The sequence below is a fragment of the Halichoerus grypus genome, chromosome 8 (genome assembly GCF_964656455.1).
Source record: "Halichoerus grypus chromosome 8, mHalGry1.hap1.1, whole genome shotgun sequence".
Classification (NCBI taxonomy): Eukaryota; Metazoa; Chordata; class Mammalia; order Carnivora; family Phocidae; genus Halichoerus; species Halichoerus grypus.
Genome location: NC_135719.1, coordinates 5,474,849 through 5,495,233, shown reverse-complemented (window position 1 = coordinate 5,495,233; position 20,385 = coordinate 5,474,849). Strand labels below are relative to the sequence as shown.

The following is a 20,385-nucleotide window of genomic DNA, read 5'->3' as shown; positions in this document are numbered from 1 at the left end:
TCAACCAAATGAGCCACACAGGCGCCCCTGTCTGCCATATTTCTTAACCTTTTATATTTTCCTTTTAGCTCTGTGGTATCTTCAAGTGATTCCTCAGCTCTGTTTTCCAAATCCCTCTTTGTCGTCTGCACCAAATCCAGTGTTTCTCCCACATGTCAACTCTATTTCAATAAAGTATTATTTGGGGCTGTTTACATTTTGTCATGTTTTTCCTCGCAGCCTCTTTGCTTTCTCGTCCTGTGCTCCTCACTTGGCCTGGTTCTGGCCTCTCGGCATTCCTCGGTCATTCTCGGTTACCTGTGTGTCCCACAGGGACTCCGACAGCCTGGCACGGCTCCCCTCCACTGCTCTTTCCCTTAAGCTGTGCAGCTTCCCATCTGCTCAGGGCCGTCGCTGTTCTCAGTTCTGGGTCAAAAGGAGAGTTCCTCCGGTCTTAGGAGGACCGTGCTTTTGCATTTATCTCACTCCCCATTCCGAGGCATCAGGAGTTGAGGTAACAGTTCAGGTGTGCTCACGCCCCTGGTTTCAATGCAAGTCCTTCAGCGCGCCGACAGGGAAACCCGTCGCCGCCCCCCCCCCCCCCCCCCCCCCCCGGAGAGCTCCTCGAGGCTTCCACACTCCGTGCTGGGTTTTACATCTTCAACCCTCTCATGTTCCAAGGGCTGGGAAGTCCTCATCTCCCACCCCTCCAGGTCTCCTGTGCCCACAGAGTTCACTTTCAGTTCAGGCTTAGCCTCAGTTGGGGGAGGGTCCAAAGTCAGGACCCAGACTGGACAGAGACTCTCTGCAGATCCACTTGGTCCTGGTAACCGTTAAGAAGTTCTGAATTGATTTCCCACAGACCCTAAGTAAAATCAGGGTTTGTCTTGAAGGATCTGGCCTCCTCCTCCCTCACCTGTTCTTGCTATGAGACCTGCCCCTCGAAGTGTTTATGTGTACACATTTTTGTTAGTGAAAAACAGAGATCTTGATTTTGGGTGGTGAGCCTCGTTCCCACCACCCGGACTGTGCTTCTCCTCCTCCATGAGGGCGTGAGTGCAGGTAGCCGACTGCTGTGATGGTGGGGGAGGCAGGTGAGCTTCCGCTGAGAGACGCTGTTCTTTCTGCGGGTCTCTCTGCCCACTCCCCAGGGAAGCTGAGTCAGAGCACAGTCCGTGCCTGGCTCACCCTGCACAGGAGGACATGGTGCTTGGTTTCAGTCCGCCTTCCCAGAGTTCCTTTCTTTGTGGAAATGGGGTAGTTCTAAGTGGCTGGAGGGGTGCAGGGAGGAAGAGAATTCTAGTGCCAGGGGTTGAAGTTGCTTCTGTGTCATGTCCTGGTTCTAATTATGATTATAACCTTCAGAATGGAGGCCTCAGTGCCAGGGCTCTGTGGTAAAGGGCTGCTGCTTGCCTTAAAATCATAGGCCCATTTCCAACTACCGTGTGCAAAAGAATCGCCTGGAAGCTTGTTAAAAATGCAGATTCTTTGACTGCTACCCCCAGAAATGGGTTCAGTAGATGGTGCCCCGGAATTGGCTTTCCCTCCCACACACAACTGGAAGGTCTGTCTCTGGTTCTCGTTATAGGGCTGTCTCAACGAGGCTCGGTCTCTGCTCCATGGGCCCCTCATCCCCACATCCAGGCTGAGGGGCAGCCCTCGCCAGGACAGGCCAAAAAGCTGGGCCTGAAACAAACACTCCTGGTGATTCTGGACCACATCTTGAACACCGCTGCCTGGAGTAGTTTTAAAAGGCCAGTGTGCAGGATTAAACATTGTTCCTGGCAGATGAATAATTCCATGGTACATCTAAGACCTCCAAAGGTAAGAGCCTTTATTCTGCTCATTTCCGGGGGGGGGGGGGGGCGCGGTTCACAGAGTCTCCCTTATCATTTGATTACAAGTCACGTGATACTAGCAAATACCACCTACTGTGATATAACTGCTTAGCGTCCTTTACTAATAAGATTACAGTTCCTATTTATTGAGCTCCTCTAGGTACCGGGCACTCTGTGCTGAGCACCTCACATTGGTAATCTTATTTCTTCCACAACGATTTAGACAGGCTTCCATGTGCCCTGGCCCAACGCTGGCAACAACAGCCCTGGATGATCTGGAAGAACTCTTGTTCGGGGAGTGACTGAGCAGGCCTGGGGGACCCTCTCCAAGGACCCCAAAGCAAGCTTTTCTCCTGGAGTAATTAACTCATCAATATTGGAAGTGCAGCAAACATTTTCTCCCAATCTGTCATTTGTGTTGTAACCATGATGTTTTCCATCATACACAAACTTTCAATATTTTGGGGTGGTAAAATCTGTTTATCTTTTCCCTTATTAGAGCTTTTAGGTTTCGTGTTATGTTTAAAACAGAGCCTTCCACACCAGAGATATAATAATCTCCTGTATTTCCTTCAGTAATTTTGTAGTTGGAACTTTTTTGGTTTCTTCCCTCGAACTAATTTTTGTGGCAACTGTGAGTTACAGATCTAACTCTTACTTTGAGGGCCAGTTGTCTTAAACTCCTATTTATTAAACAATCCATCTTTTTCCCCCACTTCAAATACTCCTTTTATCCTACTACGTTCCTGTCTACCTGGGGGTCTGCTTCTGGACTCTGCCTTTTGTTCCACAAGCCTGTCTGTCCGAGCCCACCCCAGGTCACAGGGGCCACTCCTGGGCAGTCCTTCACCCCCTCAGTGCTCCCCGCCCCTGACTCACCAGCGTCAGAATTTAATATTCTCACATATTTACTCTTCCACATGAACTTGAGAACTTATCAAATTCCCAAAGTATCCAACCATGCTGGAATACACTGAATTTATGGGTTGATTCAGAGAGAACCGAAATCTTTCCAGGAGCATCATGTCTATCGTCTGTGCCCGCTTACAGAATGATCTTAGTAGGTCTCCCGCTGACTCTCTTAGATTTTATAGGTCGGCCGTGCTATCGTCTGCAAATAATGACAGTTGTAACTTCCTCTCCTTCCCCTGCTCTCCTGCTGGGGTGACACTGCTAACGAGTGTCCTAGTTTCCGACTTGTATGGGAATGCTTGTGGTTCTTTAGAATGTCATTAACTGCTGGTTTGTGATAGAGATTTTTTATCTAGATGAGGACGTCTCTTTGTAATCTTAACTTACTAAGATTTTTAATAAGGGATAGATCTTAAACTTTACCAAATATCGTTTCAGCATCTATAGAGACGATCAGAAACTTTTCTCTATTAATCGAAGCTGAAATGAAGGCTGATGAGCAGCCGTACTCCCTAATGTACGCTATGTATCCCCAGTCCCCGTGCCAGGAGTCAAACACTTCTGTAGAAGGATGAACCCCCCCACGCAGGGATGGGGCTGAAAGCCTTCTCAAATTGCTCGCACTTATGGGCGCTTGGAGGCTCCACTTTCTCTCCACGGAAAGGAGGTGTGCCAGACCAAATGCCCCCAGGATGGGAAGGAGCTCCCGAGGACAGTGGTGTCCAGAGTACGGGAACCAAAGAGGGGTCAGGGAGGATGGAGGACCCCCACGTCCCTGCCACCATCCCACACATCAACACACACAGACCAAGTGCCCGCGATGAGGTGGGGGGGAGGTTTGGTATCTGAAGCGTCCTCTGAGCTCTGGCCATGACATGGTCTCTCGCGAGTCCTTCCTGCCAGCCCACAGCCCCGAGCCGGGGCGTGCAGGCCAGGGAGCTCTTATAGCGGAACCGTCACAGAAAGCAGGGATTCCTCTGCTGCCCCAGTGCTAACTCTGGGTCCCCATCCCCCTCCTCCCAGCCGTCACTCAGCTCCTGCTGGTCACATCCGGACAAGCAGTCCCTCCGTAACCAGAGGGTCCCCCTAGAGCCAGGTCCTGCCTCCAGTGACCCCGGCGCTGGGCTGCTACCCACTCAGCCTCCCCTACCTGTTCTGACCCTGCTTCTCCTCCATCCCATTATGGGACAACGATGGGTGCTTGAGCCTGTGCCCCACTGGGCGCCACTCATAACCCAAAGCTGAGGCCGGCACCGCGCACTCTGACCCAGGGCCCTCTTGTCACGATCTCACTAGTGTCTGCCCTGTCTACCCGACACGGGGCTTGGGGCTGCCACCGGACACAGAAGCAACGATAAACAGAAAATGAGGGCGGAGCCCCGCGTGTCACAGTTCTGAGAGGTAGATCGGGACAGGATACCCGTCCGGTTTGTCCCACCCGACCTTGTGTAAGAGGCAGTCTCTGTGGATGAACTTTCTCTTCAGGCCACAGGAAGCCCTAGCCCAAGCGGAGGCGGAAGGTGGCGATCTCCATGGGCTCCAGATAGACGTCAGTGCTGTTGGAGGGTGAGGCCAGAGGGTACAGTAACGTCAGGGAGGTCGGCTGCAGGAAACCCACGTCCAGGCCATGGAAGAGGCTCCCCAGGGCCGCCTGTGGAGAGGAACACGGTAAGGGGCTGTGCTGGGCGCTCTTCCTCTATACGCCCGGTCACCTCTTGAAGAACCTCACGGAGGCGACATGGTGTCTCCCTGCACGTGGGTCCTTGAGGACCACGTCTGGGTCCACGCTGGACCCGCCGGTGCCCGCACGGGCCGTGGCACGCGGAGGCGCCTATCAGCACCGGCTTAAACCACGAACAGAGCTTACCGAATAGCAGCGTGGTGGCTTCTGGGGTTTTCTTTCTGGGGTTTCCCACCTCGTCTGACAGCAGCCTCTGCTCACGGAGCACATGTCTCCGGCTGGATGCCCTGCCCCAGAACGTGCCCCCACCAGGCCTCGCTTGCTTTTCTCCCGTCAACAGCTTCTCCCTTTCTCTCCAAAACGCCCCGGAGGGACCCCCACCCCCAGTCCCACCCTCACTGCCCCCCTCACGGCAGCCTTCCCGTTTTCCTGCCCACACCTGGGCCGCGCTCACCTTGCCTTGGCTTGTGGTGCAGTTGAAGCCCAAGTTCTTGGCCTCAAGGCCACAGTCGAACCCCTTGCGGTGTAAGATGAGCGCAGTTTCCGCCGAAGGCAAAGCGTCATCCTGGGTGACAGACACACAAGGGGCAGTGGGGGGGCCGGGGCACTCAGGGCTCCCAGGTGGAAGAGCACGGCTACCCAGCAGGCAGTACTGGGCCCGGGAGGAGTCCGGGTGCGGAAAGGCTGGAGCCTGGCCCTGGGGTGCGGAGCGGGGCGGGACACTCACCTCGGCCTGCAGCGTACGAAGGTTGAGCAGGTGGAAGTCACAGGGCAGAGAGGAGGCCAGGGGATGGAACGAGCGCAGACTGGGGCCCGGGAGCTGCCTCTTGGCTACGGGCAGGGCAAGCACTGGGGTGTTCAGGTACATGGAGGTCAGGTGGCTGAGGAGGGACGGGTAGCTGGTGGAGCGGCCGTCCTGGACCTGCAAGGTGGGCCCGAGATGCGGGGGAGGGGGAGGGTAAGCGCGCGCCCGGGTCAGTTCCTCTGGAAAGAGCTTCCCCGACGTGTCTGGGAGGCTCCAGGACCCTTCACACACACGTGGCCACTTTCCATCTCACACAACTTAGGACTATTTACGACTTTTGAGGGTTTTTGCTTCTATGACGTTACCACAAGCACACACCCCATACTCTGAGCACCATCTCCCGTCTCGCAGATTCTCAGAGGGAGGGAGGAGAATGGGAGTCAGACAGACGTGTGCTTCACACGGACGCAGGGGGTACCCAGAGTGATCCTGCGGTTCCACGTATGGCCCCATGTCCACAGCACCGGCCCTGGTCCTTGGGCCCAGGGGTCCCCACAGTTGTGTCCACCGAGGACTGCTGTTTAGGGGGCTGACCTGGACTTTCTCTCAGATCGCCGCTTCTGATATTCCGGACTTCTGTCCCTACCACCACCCTCCTTCCAATCGCCCAGAATCTCTCACTTCCCCCTCCCCTGACCTCTGTCCCCCGCTCAGCAGTGTCCTCACCTCCACCCACAACCTCTCCCTCCCGTGGCTCACTTCGAGCCACTGACATTTCCTGCTTTAAACCATCACTGGCCTCCAGTCTCCCTGAAGATCCACCCTGCTCCTGCTGTCAGAGCGACATGCTCAGGGCAGAGCCTTCCTGCTCTGGTCCCTCCCTGGCCTCCAACATAAAGTCCAGAAAGTCTCCCACCAGCTGTTCCAGGCCCACTGCAGTCTGCCCCAAACCACCCCCGACTTCATGCTAGCCCAGCCACGGCCACTAGAACTTTCTGCAAAGACAGAAACACTATACCTGCGCTGGACGGTAGAGTGGCTGCTAGCCACTTGTGGCCGTGGGACACTTGAAACGTGGCTGGTACGAATGAAGAACTGAATTTGGTACTGTATTTAGTTTTGATTCATTTAAATATCCACACGTGGCTAGAAGCTACCACACTGGACAAGCAGCTCTAGTCTAGCTGAGCGAAATCACTGCTGTTCCCCGTTCACACCGTCTCTCTTGCCTTCCGCCTGTGCCTCGGTTCATGGGATTAGATCGGACCCCGATTCACCACAGCTGTGCTTGGCCGACCCGTCCTCCAGAAGCGGTCCTCTGTCCCCCAGCTCACGGCATTCTCTCCCTCCTCAGCACCAGGGGGCATATTTCTACCTTAGTTCTGCACACAGAGCTTGGCCCCCCCCTCCCCTGAGCGAAGTCCTAGAGGGCAGAGTAACGCAGATGTTTGTGTCCCTCTCAGGCCCAAAGCACAGCAAGTGCTCAGGATCTCCTTGGCGAGTGAGGACGGAGCCGCAGACTCGGGGGACTGAGTGGCAGGCCCTGTCACCCGCAGGCTCCAACGCCGGTTACGACTCGCTAACGCTAGTTCCACACCCCATCGCTGGCCCTTACCTCGAGGTGACCGCTCCTGCTGCCCTGAAAGACCAAGTCCCTAAACATGGCTGCCAGTTTGGAGAAAAAGCCAGGCTGGTGGGGGCAAAGAAAGCCGTGAGATGAATGCGGCCGGAGCAGGAGGGTTAGAGGACGCGGTGGGGGTGGGGGGCGCAGAGGATGGCGGGAGGTGCTGTGGGAGACGGAGGTGCCCGGCTGGGATGGAGCAGCAGAGCGTCACACTCGCTCCCCACACCCCTGAAGAGCCCTACACTCACTACCCCTCGCCCGCCTCTAGCCCTGCCGCCCAAGGGACCAGCCTGACCTGGCTCCCGGGGAGGGAGGCCCAGAATTTACCTCACTGCCCAGGGTTCGCCGCTCCAACAGGAGGCGGAAATGGTTGCAGGTTCTCTTGTTGTCCTTGAGCCCTTGGCCCAGACCCCGGTTGTCGTCCTGCATCAGCCGTCGGTCCAGGATCACCTCCAGCTGGCCTGGGGACGTCAACTGTGAGCCCCGGCCTGCGACCCCCATCCCCAAGCAGATGTCGGGCTTTGGAAGAAGAATCCCCACCACAGGCCCCGAGGGAAACGCCCGGTGAGCTCGCCGGAAGCAGTCACTCGGGAGAGGACGCGCCAGGGGACCTAGGCTGGAAGGGGGCTGAGCGAAGGGCCAGAGTCACAGACGAGCGAGCAAGAGGCCCAGAGCGGGCAGGCAGGCGCTGTGCCTCAGGACCGGGGGCAGGGCCGGGAGCTCAGGCTGGGGACCACATCTGGACTGGCCACTTGCACCAAGTAAGCAAGCCAACACAGAACTGCTCTGGGAGGCCCAGCGCTCGCTGCAGAAGCCTGAGGCCACGCAGCTCGGGCAGACTTTGCTGTGACAAACATGCCCGGCCGCCCCTGCTCTACACTGGGACGGACTCCAGCTCGGCCGCCGCATCCGTCACAAGGGGAGCGCGGACGGCAGGCAGATGGCAGATCAGACACAAGCTCACATGAGGTATCACTGAGCGGTGCCCGGGGGGCAAGAGATGGCAGATGATCGCCTAGGGCTTCTTTGTAAAATACGCTTGGGGAAGGGGCTCACCGCAAAGCTGACATATGTCGGGGTGAGGATTTTTCCCAGCACCTGTTTTTTTAAGAATCTCTCGAGGAAGTCTACTCAGTGGCCCTATCCCTCTCCCCAGCCCGATTCTGACTTCGGTAGTTCCTAAGTGTGTCTACCCTGAGCAACCTTTTTTGGAAAGATATCCGGAAGTCCTAAAATGACCCCAGGAGTATAAAACAATACTCCTCGGGCGCCCGGGTGGCTCAGTCGGTTGAGCGTCTGCCTTTGGCTCAGGCCGTGATCTTGTCCTGGGATCGAGCCCCATGTTGGGCTCCCTACTCGGGGGGGGGGGTGGGGTCTGCGTCTCCCTCTCCCTCTGCCCCCTGCTCGTGCTGTCTTGCTCTCTCTCTCTCAAGTAAATGAATACAATCTTTAAAAAACAAAACAAAACAACAAACAATAATCTGAGCACCCTGTTTCCCTAAAGGGCAGAGAGAACCAAGGGGGGGGACACCGGGCTCAGCTAGCAGCCAACAGCACAGACAGGCGGGCAAAGTCTGACAGCAGGGCGACCCTGGGCGAAGGGGCAGCAGGGACACGCTCCTTCAGCAGGGGGTCAGGCCTCCAGTGCCCCGGCCACCGGCCCCCAGCACAGCCCGGACCAAGTGCTCTCAGCTCAGCCCGCACAAAGGCTCCAACGCAAACGTGGACGATCTGAAGGCCTCAGAGGCCAAGTGCAAACTGCTCCCTTCACCCTGAGCACACGGAGCCACCTCAGCTTGCCCAGCATGCCCAGCTCCAGCCCAGCACTCCTCATGGCTTTGTTTCAATTAAGAACGCAACGCCATTCTCTCTTTCAATGACCGTTAGTAGGAAAACACTATATATTTTTCTCCTTTACTAAATCTTTTTTAATTAAAAAAAAAATTTTTTTTTTTTTAAGAGCAAGAGAGCAAGAGGTGGGGGAGAGGGAGAGAGAGAATCTCAAGCAGGCTCCATGCCCAGCGTGGAGCCCAACATGGGGCTCGATCTCACAACCCCGAGATCACAACCTGAACAGAGATCAAGAGTCAGACGCTTAACGGAATGAACCACCCAGGCGCCCCTGTTAAATATTTCATTATAACATCAGATGCACTTTTCGACCGTCCCTACTTCCAGCCCTGGCCAGGAGACGGGGGCTGCACAGCTCAGCTAAGAATCACTGTTCAATAACCTGGTGCTTCTTAAAGGGACCCAACAGGACCCCCACCCCCAGGTCACCTCCATGGCTGCCTCCACTAGGGGACAGGGTGACAGCACACGTCTGCCTTCCTGCCATGCCGTGTGTGACAGGAGCTGTTAACGTTCTCCAAGCACGGAGGTGACGCGGACTGGAAAGGGGTGGCGCCCGCTGAGAGGAGAGGCCCTGGGACACAGATGGGCTTCTGCCTCGTCCTCCACCCTCCCCATAGCCCCCTAGCTGCCGCTCCCCACTCACCATCGTGCAGGCTGGAGACCCCCAGGGCCTGGGCGGTGTGCAGCGTGAGGCGGCTGTGCGCGTCCTGGATGTAGGCCATGACTGGCATGGGGTAGAAGTTGGCTTGCAGGGGCAGCTTCTTCAGGTAGCGCCGGGGCTGCACCTGGGACAGCAAAGCCAGCAGATCAAGGGCGTCCGGGCACCATTTGGGCCCCAGGCGTTCCCAGTCTGAAGGAGTCCCTGATCACTCTCGCCTCGGATTCCTCTTCCTCCATCAGGGCACACTGGTGATTCCCAGGGCCCCGGGAATCACCTGAAAGCCATTGAGGTCCGTGAAAAAGGCACCCTGGCTGTCAATGTCTGTGTGGATGCGCAGGGCCAGCTCCTTGTTGACGTAGTCGCGGATGTCCACCAGGGATGACATGTCCAGAGACAGCCCCTCCACCCCTGGGCAGAAGGACAAAGGAAGAGCATGAAGAAGCCTGAGAGATGGGCTGGGGGAGGCCGCGCACAAGCCCCTGGCAACTCCCAGCATTTCTGGAGGACCTTCACTGCAAGGGAATTAACATCATCCCCGTCTCAGATGATCCGCTTGCTGGGAACAGACACATGAGCAGAGAACGGGCAGAAGGAAGAGCGTGGCATAGCCCCGTGCAGCCCTGACCTTTATTCTGACCTTCCTCATCGAGCGGGCTCACCTGGCAGATTATAAAGCCGGACCACCTGGCGGACATGCTCGTAGTAGGCAACCACCTCGGAGAAGAAAGGGCCTTCGGTGACACGCAGCACGGGGGGATCCTTGGGGACGTAGGGCTGGGGACAGAGGAGGCGGCAGCTGAAGCCACAGCACGGAAGGCGGAGTGGGGAGGTACCCGCCCAGCGTTGGCAGAAATACCCGTTCCCAGCAGGCTCCAGCCGGAGACCCCAGGCTGAGCTGGCCCAAGGCCCCAGCTGACGCTCCTCAGCCTACCCCACCTCCCAGAGGCAGCGCGGGCAGAGCCCCCGGCAGGCAGGGATGGCCCTGGGAGAAGGCCCGTGCCCTCCCCACTGCCTCAGTTCACAGGGCTCCTCGGACCCTCCGTTAGCGGGGCCTCCCAGGGCCTGCTGAGTTTTTGAGGCGTCTTTACGGTACCTGGGCCTCCCCATCAGGCAGGAAGAGGTAGGCTCCACTCTTGTCTTTGGATGCACGGGTGCCGTAGATGAGGAACTCCACGTCCACCCGCTGCTCCTGCTCCTCGTCCACCCTTCGGATGCTCTGCCAAAAAACACAGCCCTGACCCCTGGCCCCACACCAGCATGTCAGGCCTGCCCCCTGGGAGGGCACGGACGAGCTTCCCCGAGGAGCCAGCCCAGCTTCCCCATGCTGTGCCCCCCGGGAGCCAAGACGGCCCACTCCGCGGCCCCCCACCCCCCACCAGTCAGGCGGCAGCTCAGCTCCGGCCCACCGCCAGGCACGCCCTCCCCAGCCCCCTGCCCTGGCCCTTTACCTTGAGGAGCCCGGTGAGGCCTGAGAACCAGACCTGCATGTAGCGGTTGCTGAGGGCGAAGTCACTGGTGCCCGAGTCGATGATGCGCAGAGGGAACGCGTCCTGCCTGCTGACGGCCAGCTGCCGGCCGTGCAAGTAGACGCGCACGGAGGACGGCAGGGTGCGGTGCCCGTCCAGGCCCAGCTGCAGCTGCAGCACGCCGAGGCCCAGGGCCGGCAGGCGCATGGGCACAGACACCTGCCGCGGGAGGGGCGAGGGAGGGAGGGGTGAGGGAGGGAGGGAAGGAGGGAGGGGTGAGGCAGCGCGGCCCACGGCGGCGTGGGCATCCGTTCTGGACGCGGGCCTGGGATTCTAAGCCTGGGGCATTCACTTCCTCACTGAGAAAGTCCAAGCAAATGCTGATACCTCCTGGGGCCTCGGTACGCGCCGCCCCTCCCGCCCCTCTGAAAGTGGAGGTGACATCGCTTGCCTCTGGTCACTTTCAGGAGTCTCACCTGATACCTGAGCAACTACGAAGCGGGAAGCGCACGTTAAACTTTCTGTAAACGCTTGCTGAATGAAGGAATGGCAGGGCAACCTAGCCCCCATTTCTAGTACTCTCCTACCTACCAAACTTCGCCTTCCTTTCGAGAACAGACTCAAGTCCCAGGAGTGACTGTCCTCTGGGCAACCCCCTCCCCAGGACCCCTGTCCCCAAGCTGGGCAGGAAGCGGGAGGGTGGGAGGCTGGTGTCACAGGCAGAGAGAGGCCCCGGGTCAGCACCGAGGGCTGGGGCCCACCCTGGGGGCCCCCGCTCACCTGGTAGACATCAGTGACCACGTTGGTGGCAGAGCTCCAGTGTGCGCTGATCTGCACAGCCAGGGGCTGACCCTCCTCTGAAAGGACACGCACCCGGGGCGAGCTGACCAGCAGGGACACCACGCTGAGCCGCTCCTGTTCCAGGGGATTGAAGAGCACCACATACCTGCGGGGAGAGGCAGGCTCACCTCGGAGGCCACTGCTCCCGGGCACCCACGCGAGTCCTGCGGTGCTTGGGCAGGTGTGGGTGGGAGATGGTGTTGGGAGCCAGAGTGGCTTCGCCTCCGCACCTGGCCTGGTCTGGCTCACCTGGGTGAGGAATCCAGCTGGATCACTGTGCGCTCTGGCAGGGCGTCGTGATTTAAGCGGGTGTCATCCTGGGATTAAATGGGTGGGAAGGAAGAACCGTCCTGCGGTTGGCCTAGCTCAGAGCCTTGCCTCCTCCCCAGCCCCTGCCTGTCCTGGCTGTGGACCACCAGCCGCACTGGGCACCGATCTTTCACTCCAGGGCAGGCGGGAAAAGAAGAGCAACACCCTCGTACTGCAGCTCTTGGACGGGACTGCACGCTCCCGAGAGCGCCCCGAGCGGATCGAGAAGTGGGGCTCACCATTTGGAGGAAGGGTGCCTCGGCATCGAAGTGGTAGGTCTCTTTGTCCCCCAGCACCAGATAGTGAGCTGCATTGATGATGACCTGCTTCAGATTGACAAGGGAGCGCAGGAGCCTGGGGGGGGAGAGGGGGCAGGGGGTGGGCATGGAGAAGACAGCCACCGATAGACCGTCCGCCTCTCCAGCAGGAAGAGCCCTCGGCAGGCCTGCCCACTGACTGCCCAGCTCGGCCTTTCTTTAGGACAGCGGGCCGGGGCGTGGATCCAACGCGGAGGAGGAGAGCCCCCACCTGACGCCATAGTCTGCCACGACGGCCTCCTTGGCCGTGCCGGTGATGGCATCGTGGTGCTGGAAGAGGCCCAGAGTGCGCCGGGCTTCCGTCAGGAGGGCGAAGTTGGAGAGCGGGTACCGGCTCGCCAGTCCAGAGCGGCGGGCGTGAGCTACGGCGAGGCTGTAGAGTATCTCCGCCCCCCTGCCCGGAGAGGGGTCGGTCAGCCTCCCGCCCACACGACTCCCAGGCCGGCCGCTCAGCAAGCCCCGCCCCCTTCTTCCCACCCCGTCTCTGCCGGCCTTGTCTCCAAGCCCTTCCGGTGCATTCTGAGCCGATCCAGCTCCTCATTAAACCCCAAAGGCTTATTCTCCTCCCTCCGGCCCGGAAGGGGGTTGAGTCTCACCGCAGGTGGGCTTCCAGGACCCGGTCCAGGCTCTTGTAGAAGGGCCGGGACGTGTAATAGCCGGTCCAGTAATGGTCCTCCCGGTCCGCATAGGAGAAGAAATCCCCGCTCAGCACAGGGAACCCTGGAGGCCGGGCCCCTGGCTCCACCCCGGTCCTCTTGTACAGAGCGTCAAAATAGTCAGAGAGGGTGCCAAACTGGGCCTGTGGAGACCCCCCAAACCCGCTCCCATCAGTTCCAGAGTTTCTAGGAGTTGTGGCCCCGAGTGCTGCAGCTGGGCGCCAGGAGTAGGGACTCTGCCTACGCACAGGCAGTCATGGCACGTCCTACCCTGCTGGCCCGCACGCAGACGCGGGGGGCCCAGGAAGGAATTCTGACATAAAAGGGAGACCCCTGCCCAAGAGTCGGGCACAAACTCCTGCCCTGGAGCTGGTAACCTGCCAGGCCAGGCTGCAGCACTGCGGTGGGACCCCCCACCCACCCCCCAGCTCGGTGCCCCCTCCCACCTGCACGTGGAGGTCGGGCTTGCTGTTGAGGAAGTCAAAGAGCCGCTGGTAGTTGAAGAACTGGGCATCCCACTCCTGGGGCTTGTCGTATCGGAAGTCGTCCCCCAGCGGCACCAGGAGGACATTGCTTCGGAACAGCCGGGACTTCTTCCGGTACTGGTCCAGGAGCAGCGTGGCCCTGCAGGGGTGGGGGGAGAGGGCACGGGCCCAAGTGGAGTCTGGGCGGAAGAGGAACCGAGCCGAGCCAGCCTCAGAGGGCCCCTGAACACACCCAGCGAGGAGTCACGGGGCCTGCGGTGGGCATCTCCCGGAGTGGGAAACCTGTCCCCGGGAGCCCCGTGTTCTCTGGACAGTTCTGACAACAGGGGAGGTCTTCCTAGGCTGGGCTGCAGTTTCCGGCTACAGGTCCCGGACTCCAGGGCCGCCCTTGGACACCACGCAGGACACAGCACTCCCCTCCCCTGGGGTTCTCCTTCAGACGTATGCAAGACGTCCTCTGTGCCTTCCCTTCGGGCTCCGCAAGCCCAGCTCCTCCGTCGCCTGGGTCCCTCCATCTCCAGCGGCTCCCCAGCACCCTGTGCCTGTGTCCCGCAGAGCGCAGGGCCTGGCACCGGATGCAGGCGTCCAGGCGGGCCACCGGCGTGCGGGCGCATCAACAGGGGCGTCTCTGGCAGCCCTACGGTCACCCCACGGGGCTGACGTCAGCCAGCGTGCATGTTTCCCGTGCCTGCGGTTCAAGTTCCTTCTCATCCTGAACTTTTCTATGCTGTTTTCTGAGGCTAAGCGGGGAACCTTACGTTTATATCTAGTAAATCTCATCTGGTTAGATTCGACCCACATCACACACAACCTGTTGAGATCTTGTAGGATCCCGATCCTGACACTCCAGCTTCACTTTGCCCACCAGGGAGCAACACAGCACACCACCAAAGAGCCTAGAATCAGAGCCAGACCATGCCAGCTCCACATGGACTAGGCTGAGTGACCCTGGGCAAGTTACTTAACCTCTCTGGGCCTCAGTTTTTATAAAATGAGAATGTCAGTACCTACCATCATGATGTTATGAAATTTAAAACAGACTAAGCGAATTAATATATATTAAACACTTAGAACTGTGCCTGGCTTATAGCAGAAACTATAAACACACATTCATCATTTTCTTTTTCAGTCAAGTTACTCGTAAAATCAATAGAAAAACAGAGCCTTGCAGCCTCTCATTAAAGCCCCTTTCTCTTTTCAGACCCACCTAATAATTGGCACATTGCGGGTACCATGGTTCAACCAGCCACTGATCTACTTAACTGTGCTGATCCAGCTGGTACTTTTCTACTTTGCTCTCGAGAGAGGACTCCTTGAACACCATTTTCCCCTAATTTCTCAGCCTACTAAGCCTTTCAAAGGAGAAAACGTAGTTACTCTCGTGACTTGCTCTCTGCAAACCTGGGCTGGCATCTGTAGGTCACAGATGCGCTCTGGGAAATAACCAGGCCTTAACAGCCCCAGATTCTTGCTTAGAATCGGCATTCAGATTTCTGGGTTTCAGAAACAAAAGACCACTTTCTTTCCCTTTGGTCACATGTTTCACCTCTGGAACATCATGGAAATCAGAGTTACTGCAACATGAAAACCAGTTCAACTTGTTATATTCTCAAGGCCGGTCGGTTCCGGCCAACCCACTGTTCTAGGTCACTCTTAACCTGCCCTTTCCCAGGGAGGGGGCGCTGACTTCAGCAACGGAGACATCTTTAGGGCTCCCTAACGACCCTCAAGAGGGCAGGTGGGCTTTCTCTGAGGCTGGGGGCCCTTGGGCAGGATGAGTGGGATTCCAGGTCCACGAGCGCTGGGGATCCTGGCCAGCTTTGGGCTGAGGCAGGATGCCCGCGCTAAATGAAGGCACATTAGGCCACAGGGCAAGGAACTTTACCTATTTTGAGAACTGTTCGCTTCTGACTCAGTCAACCAGCTCTGGCTGGGCAACATACTCATTTGGGAAAATAAAACCATTCTGGCAAAGGGGGTTCCCTAGGGCAGCTCTAGTTTTCCAGGGAGGCTCAGAAAAGGCGCTGCACCTTAGCGGCTGTGGACCTGAAGTCACCACCTGTGCCCACCCCCCATTCTACAGAGGTACGACCCGAAGCACCCCCGTGCAGCGGAGCCTGGAGCGAGGCCAGGTCTCCCGGCTCCTCCCTGCAGTGAAATGGCCCAGTGCAGGCCGGGGACAAGTACCTCTCGGCCACGTTTGCCTCTGTGACTGCCCGGGGTGGCACCTTCCAGGGGCAGTTGATGCGTCCACCCGGCAAGCGTTTGAAGTCAAACTGGCAGCAGACCTTGGGATCCGGGCCACAGGTGTGGGGCACGTCATAGCTATAGAAGGGCATCATGTGGCAGAAGATGTCCGTGTCGGAGTCCGAGTCTGGAGAAGACACAGCGGGCGGTCGGCCACCAGCAGGCAGCCTCTGGAGCTGGCCGTGGGGGTGGCAGCAGGGCGGGGATCTGCTCCAGCTACGGGAAGCTCTGACATAAGGTGAGGCCCGAACCAGACCTCAGGCTGCAGAAGATGTGCGGGCCGAGGCTCGGGACACAGGGAGGGCTCTGGAGCCCACAGCTCCTCCAGGGGGTGGGACACTCAGACCCTCAGGACAGAGAGCAGGCCCCGCAGAGGCCAGAGATCAGCGTGACCCTTGACCTCCCCTGAAGGAGGAGAGCACTCTGGCTGTCTGCACTAGTGCTCATTGGCGTGCTCCGAAGGACACCGGGTCTTATTTCTCATCCCCCTGTCCTTCCCCAGGGAGAACTGTAACCCCGCCCCCCCTCCACCCTACCTGGTCTTACCCCAGGTCTGCCTCCACATGAACTCCAGACTGTGGGTGGAAGCAAAGTGCTTCTTGATGGCGTAATGCACCCTCTGGATCAGCATGCTGGTCAGGTTGGCACGGCGCAGCAGGTAAGGAATGGTGGAGCTGTGTCCAAAGGGGTCCACTGCCCAGCCAGAGCGTGGGGTCGCACCTGAGAGGACACGGGAGCCAGAGGTCCTGAACACTTCAGGACCGGGCCTCCTGTCCTGGGGACCCAGCTTTCTTCTTGCCATCACGCCAGGCCCAGGCTGGTGGAATCAGCTTACAAAGGAATCCCCTACCCCCACCCCTGCGCCTCACAGGCCCCTGCTGTCCCCTAGGCCCAGCTATGGGAGCAGACTCTCATTCCTGAGCCCAGACTCACCGAGGTTTCTCTCCAACCACTGGTGTCCCTCAATGAGCTGGTCAATGAGCGCAAAGTAATGGGAGTTGGCCTCGTCCGGCATCACCCAGCCTCCTGTCACAATCTCCAGCTGCCCGTTTCCCACCAGCCTGGAGTGAAGGACGCACATTCAGCACGGGGCAGGGATGCTCTGCCCAGTCCTGCCAACCAGAAGATGCCAGGACCTGTGCGCGCTGGCCTCACCAAGCCCGCTCACCCAACCCCAGGACCAACAGAACAAATGTGCACCCTCCTCTCCCCACATACAACCTCCATGCTGTCCTGGCCCTGCCTCTCTCTGGACCTCCATCTGCGCTTCCTGGGGCCAGGCCCCGTGCTCCTTCTTTGCTCTGACTCTGATTTCTCCCAACACCAGTGACTGTCTTCTTAGCCTCGGCCCCTCTACTATCACTCCTCCCTGCCCTGCTCCCCCTTCCTCTCCCTGCCACCCTGGCACCCACAGCTTGGCCTCCAGCTGCTCTGGCACTCATCCCGGGGCCCAGAGGGTAGGGCCTCCCCAGTGGGCACTGGCCTGCGGACTGCTGCTTTCTTTTGGGCATTGATGTTGTCCCACCACTTGGCAAAGAAGGAGACTTCTGCCCAGAGGAAGCGCCGCCGGGGGTCCTCCTGCAGCTTGGACACCATGCTGTTGAGGATGTGCTGGGTTTGCTCCGTGTAGTACTTGTCAAAGGTCTTGATCCAGCCTGGGGAGCCAACACAGGGTCCCCTAAGGACGCCAGCATCTTCGTCGGCCCCTCGCTTACCTCTGCCACCGGAAAGCCCCCTGCACAGCCCAGCTCCCAGGGCTCTGCTGGGTCCTCACCCGGGTCATTGTGGGAGTGAGGCACCACAAACACCTGCAGGGCTTCAGTGTCCCAGTCGTGCGGGCCGTAGGAGATGTCGAAGCCTTGCTTCCACACGCCGCCATCCACGTTGTCGAAGGGCAACTCCTCTGATATGGTCAGCATCTGCCAGGCCAGGGAGCAGCTCAGTGCCCATCCACAACCACCAGGGCTCCCCACCCCCGCTGACCCCCTACCTGCAGCTCTGGCTTCTGGCCCCGGCCCCCCAGAGCAAACTGGCAGTCTTGAGGGGAGATGGAGAAGAAGCTGGGCCGGGGCTCTGGGGGCACCACCCAGGAGCCATTGGCCGTGTGGAAGGGCAGCAGGGCGGGCGGGCCCTCCGCATTGGCTGTCAGCTCCAGCACCGAGTCCTTGATGTGGCTGATGATCTCATGGTTCTCCTCCAACAGCTGCTCCAGCTGCTCGATGCGGTTCTGCAGCACAGAAATTTGGCTCTGCCAAAACACCAGAAAGCAATCACCCACGGCTCCTGGTGCCACAGGGAGGCTCTCTGCATGGGGCCCACCACCCGAGGCCTGACTGTGATCCTTCCCTCCCCAAGTGCAGGCAGAACCAGGAGCCTACGGGCCTGGATGGCTCTGGCCAGATGAGGGGAGATCTGCAAATCACTACAGAGGACCCCAGTCCACTTGGCTGGGGAGTACCCTCACGCCCTGGCTCCCAGAAGGGCGAAGATTTCACCTCGCTTGCCTATTCTCCACAACCGGTGTGGCCCGTCTGGAGCACTGTGCTGACAAGGACTGCATCCGGGCTTAGTGGGAAAGAATGCTGCAATCCATTAGCAATGTCTGCCAAGAATTCAGGAGGACAGAGCGGCAGTACATGTTTCTCCTTCCTTCTTCCTTTTTTGCTATCCTTGTTTTTATCTTCACGTGTCTAGAAAATCTGCCGATCGGGAAGAAGTGTTCCTGTCCTGGGCTGACACTGACTCTCGACCCGAGCTCAGAGGACTTGTATATGAAGAGATTAGCAAGCAGGCATGACTCACCCGGGGGAAGTTCCCGCCATTCTGGTGACGGGTGGGATCATGCTGCACTCGGTCCAGCATGAGGTAGAGCGAGAAGACGGCCACACAGAAGATAGCGGCCCCACATACTGTCACCTGCTTTTTCAGCTTCATGCTGGCCTCCACACACCTGGCAGGAGGGACACCATATGCGGCTCCAGCAGGCAAAATCCCTTTGTCGGTCTTTCCACCAAATGCCCCAAAGAGTTCCCGAGTGCTACTCTCAAGGAACACCTATTTGCCTGACTCCGAAGAAAAGCGAGTTCCTAAGCACCAAATCCCAACATTGGCTGTGGAGCCTCCTCTCTTGGCTGAGACACTGGAAAGCGCGAGGAGCACATCTGAAGCACGTCCTGCCTGGTCCCGGTGGCAGCTCAGCCCCTAGGATGCAGAGGATGCTCCTTCCCAGGGCAACACGACTGGATAACAAACGTCCCAGCTCTGACTCCAGAGTGCACCACACAACCTCCTGATTATGACTAGCTTCCCGTAGAGCTTGCCTACAGGAAGGACACAGCCAGTCAAAGGAGGTGGGTGTCCAGCCTGCTTGGCCACGTGCTTCTAGTTTCAGAGGACTAAACTGGGATTTAGTTTGAATTTAAGGAAACGGAGAGGGAAACCTTTCTTCCTCTTGGATCAGACCGATGCTCACCAGAGAGTGCCTGGCACAGCACCTCTCTCATTAAGAAAAACAGAAGGAGTTTACAAAGCTGCAAGAGCAGCTTGTTTCTAACATCCAGCGGGCCCTGCGTCTTCTCCCGGCTAGTTCCGATTCCTGCAGTGGGTAACTTTCAGCCTTCGCTTCTAGAGCACCTGGCGGACCCCCTGGGAAGCCAGCAGTGGTTGGTGCCCAAGGTCCCCTGGCTAGGGAGAGGCTGGGCACAGCTGCTCCGCTGTGGGGCAACTTCAGAGGACCAGTGCCCGCTGCCACCGCCCGCGGGGCCCCCACTTGCCTGCTCGGGTGGAGGGAGGCCGCTAGCTGCTGGGCCGAGCGTGGGCGGAACCGCCGCTCCGGAGACTGGCTCCCGCCCTGGGGCCGAGGAGCTCTGTCGCCTCTGTGCGTCGTGCCCTACTTAGCACGATCTGATTCCGCTCAGAAGCCTCCGGGCAATATTTTTAGCCCTTGGAGGCTGGGTCTAGGCCAAAGTGGGTGGAGCTGCGGGGAGAGAGCTGGGTCACAGGGTGGGTAGGCACCTGCCACCGGGTCTTCGGCGGCCCGCCCGCCGGCCGGCCCAGCCCCCTCCCGGCCCTCCCGGCCGCGGCCCTCGCCGACCCTCCCGGCCCCGGGGACCGCAAAGACAACGGCCGGGTGCGGAAGCGCGGGCCGCCTCCGACCCGAAGCGCCGCTCGCGCTACTGCCGCCCACCCCGGCCGCGGCCCGGGGCGCAGCCGGAGCCCTCCCCCGGGTCCGCCCGGCGCGTTACCGTCCGCGGCCGGCCTCCGCGCCGCTCCGGGCCCCGCCGGCCGAGCTGCGCCCCTCACATCCCCGGGGCCGGCGGCCCGCGCGGAGGCAGCGACGCAGGCGAAGGCGGGCGTCCGCCCAGCCGTCGCCGCCCGCTCCGCGCGCCGCAGCCGCGCTCCCGCGGGGCCAGGGCCGCCCGCACGCTCCGCCGCGCCTGCCCTCCCGCCTCCCGCGGCCGCCCGGCTGACCAGCGCGGGGGGCGGAGACAGCCGCGCCGCGCCCCCTCCGCGCCAGCCCCGCCCCGCTCCGCCCCGCCCCCTCCCGCCGGCCTGGCGCCTCCCGCGCGCTCCCCGCCACCGCCCCGGGGCGCCGGCAGCAGGGCCGCAGTGCGCAGCCGCAGCCCGGGCCCGGCCTCGGCGCGCTGCGGAACCTCCGCGAGGGGCGCGCAACTTTATCTTTCTGGCTCTTACGAGCGTAAGCGCATTGCCAAGCAGTAGTACAAACCTTCCTCCTCCATTTCAGCTGCCGAACGGTGAAGCCCATTTTCCG

At 59.5% G+C, this 20,385-nt stretch overlaps 1 protein-coding gene across 3 annotated transcripts; it reads right to left on the bottom strand.

The window, feature by feature from the left end:
- Positions 1-1,792: 1,792 nt before the first annotated feature.
- Positions 1,793-20,071, bottom strand: MAN2A2 (mannosidase alpha class 2A member 2). 3 transcript variants are annotated; one of them, XM_078078867.1, is made up of 25 exons: positions 19,859-20,071; positions 19,388-19,590; positions 18,417-18,564; positions 17,605-17,862; positions 17,389-17,533; positions 17,098-17,269; positions 16,548-16,675; positions 16,161-16,334; positions 15,555-15,741; positions 13,329-13,506; positions 12,823-13,025; positions 12,438-12,620; positions 12,149-12,263; positions 11,850-11,917; positions 11,541-11,706; positions 10,743-10,979; positions 10,388-10,510; positions 9,954-10,068; positions 9,569-9,702; positions 9,277-9,418; positions 7,107-7,240; positions 6,771-6,845; positions 5,138-5,332; positions 4,865-4,975; positions 1,793-4,380 (listed from the first exon to the last, which is right to left on the bottom strand). In XM_078078867.1, the coding sequence occupies exons 3-25, from the start codon at positions 18,546-18,548 to the stop codon at positions 4,228-4,230; spliced, it is 3,528 nt and encodes a 1,175-aa protein (XP_077934993.1). In that variant the 5' UTR covers positions 18,549-18,564; positions 19,388-19,590; positions 19,859-20,071; the 3' UTR covers positions 1,793-4,227. The 3 variants fall into 3 exon arrangements, with proteins under 3 accessions (XP_077934993.1, XP_077934992.1, XP_035951522.2); XM_078078866.1 differs by lacking the exon at positions 6,771-6,845 and having other exon boundaries at positions 1,793-4,285; positions 19,859-20,070; XM_036095629.2 differs by lacking the exon at positions 6,771-6,845 and having other exon boundaries at positions 19,859-20,069.
- Between the last annotated feature and the right edge of the window lie 314 nt (positions 20,072-20,385).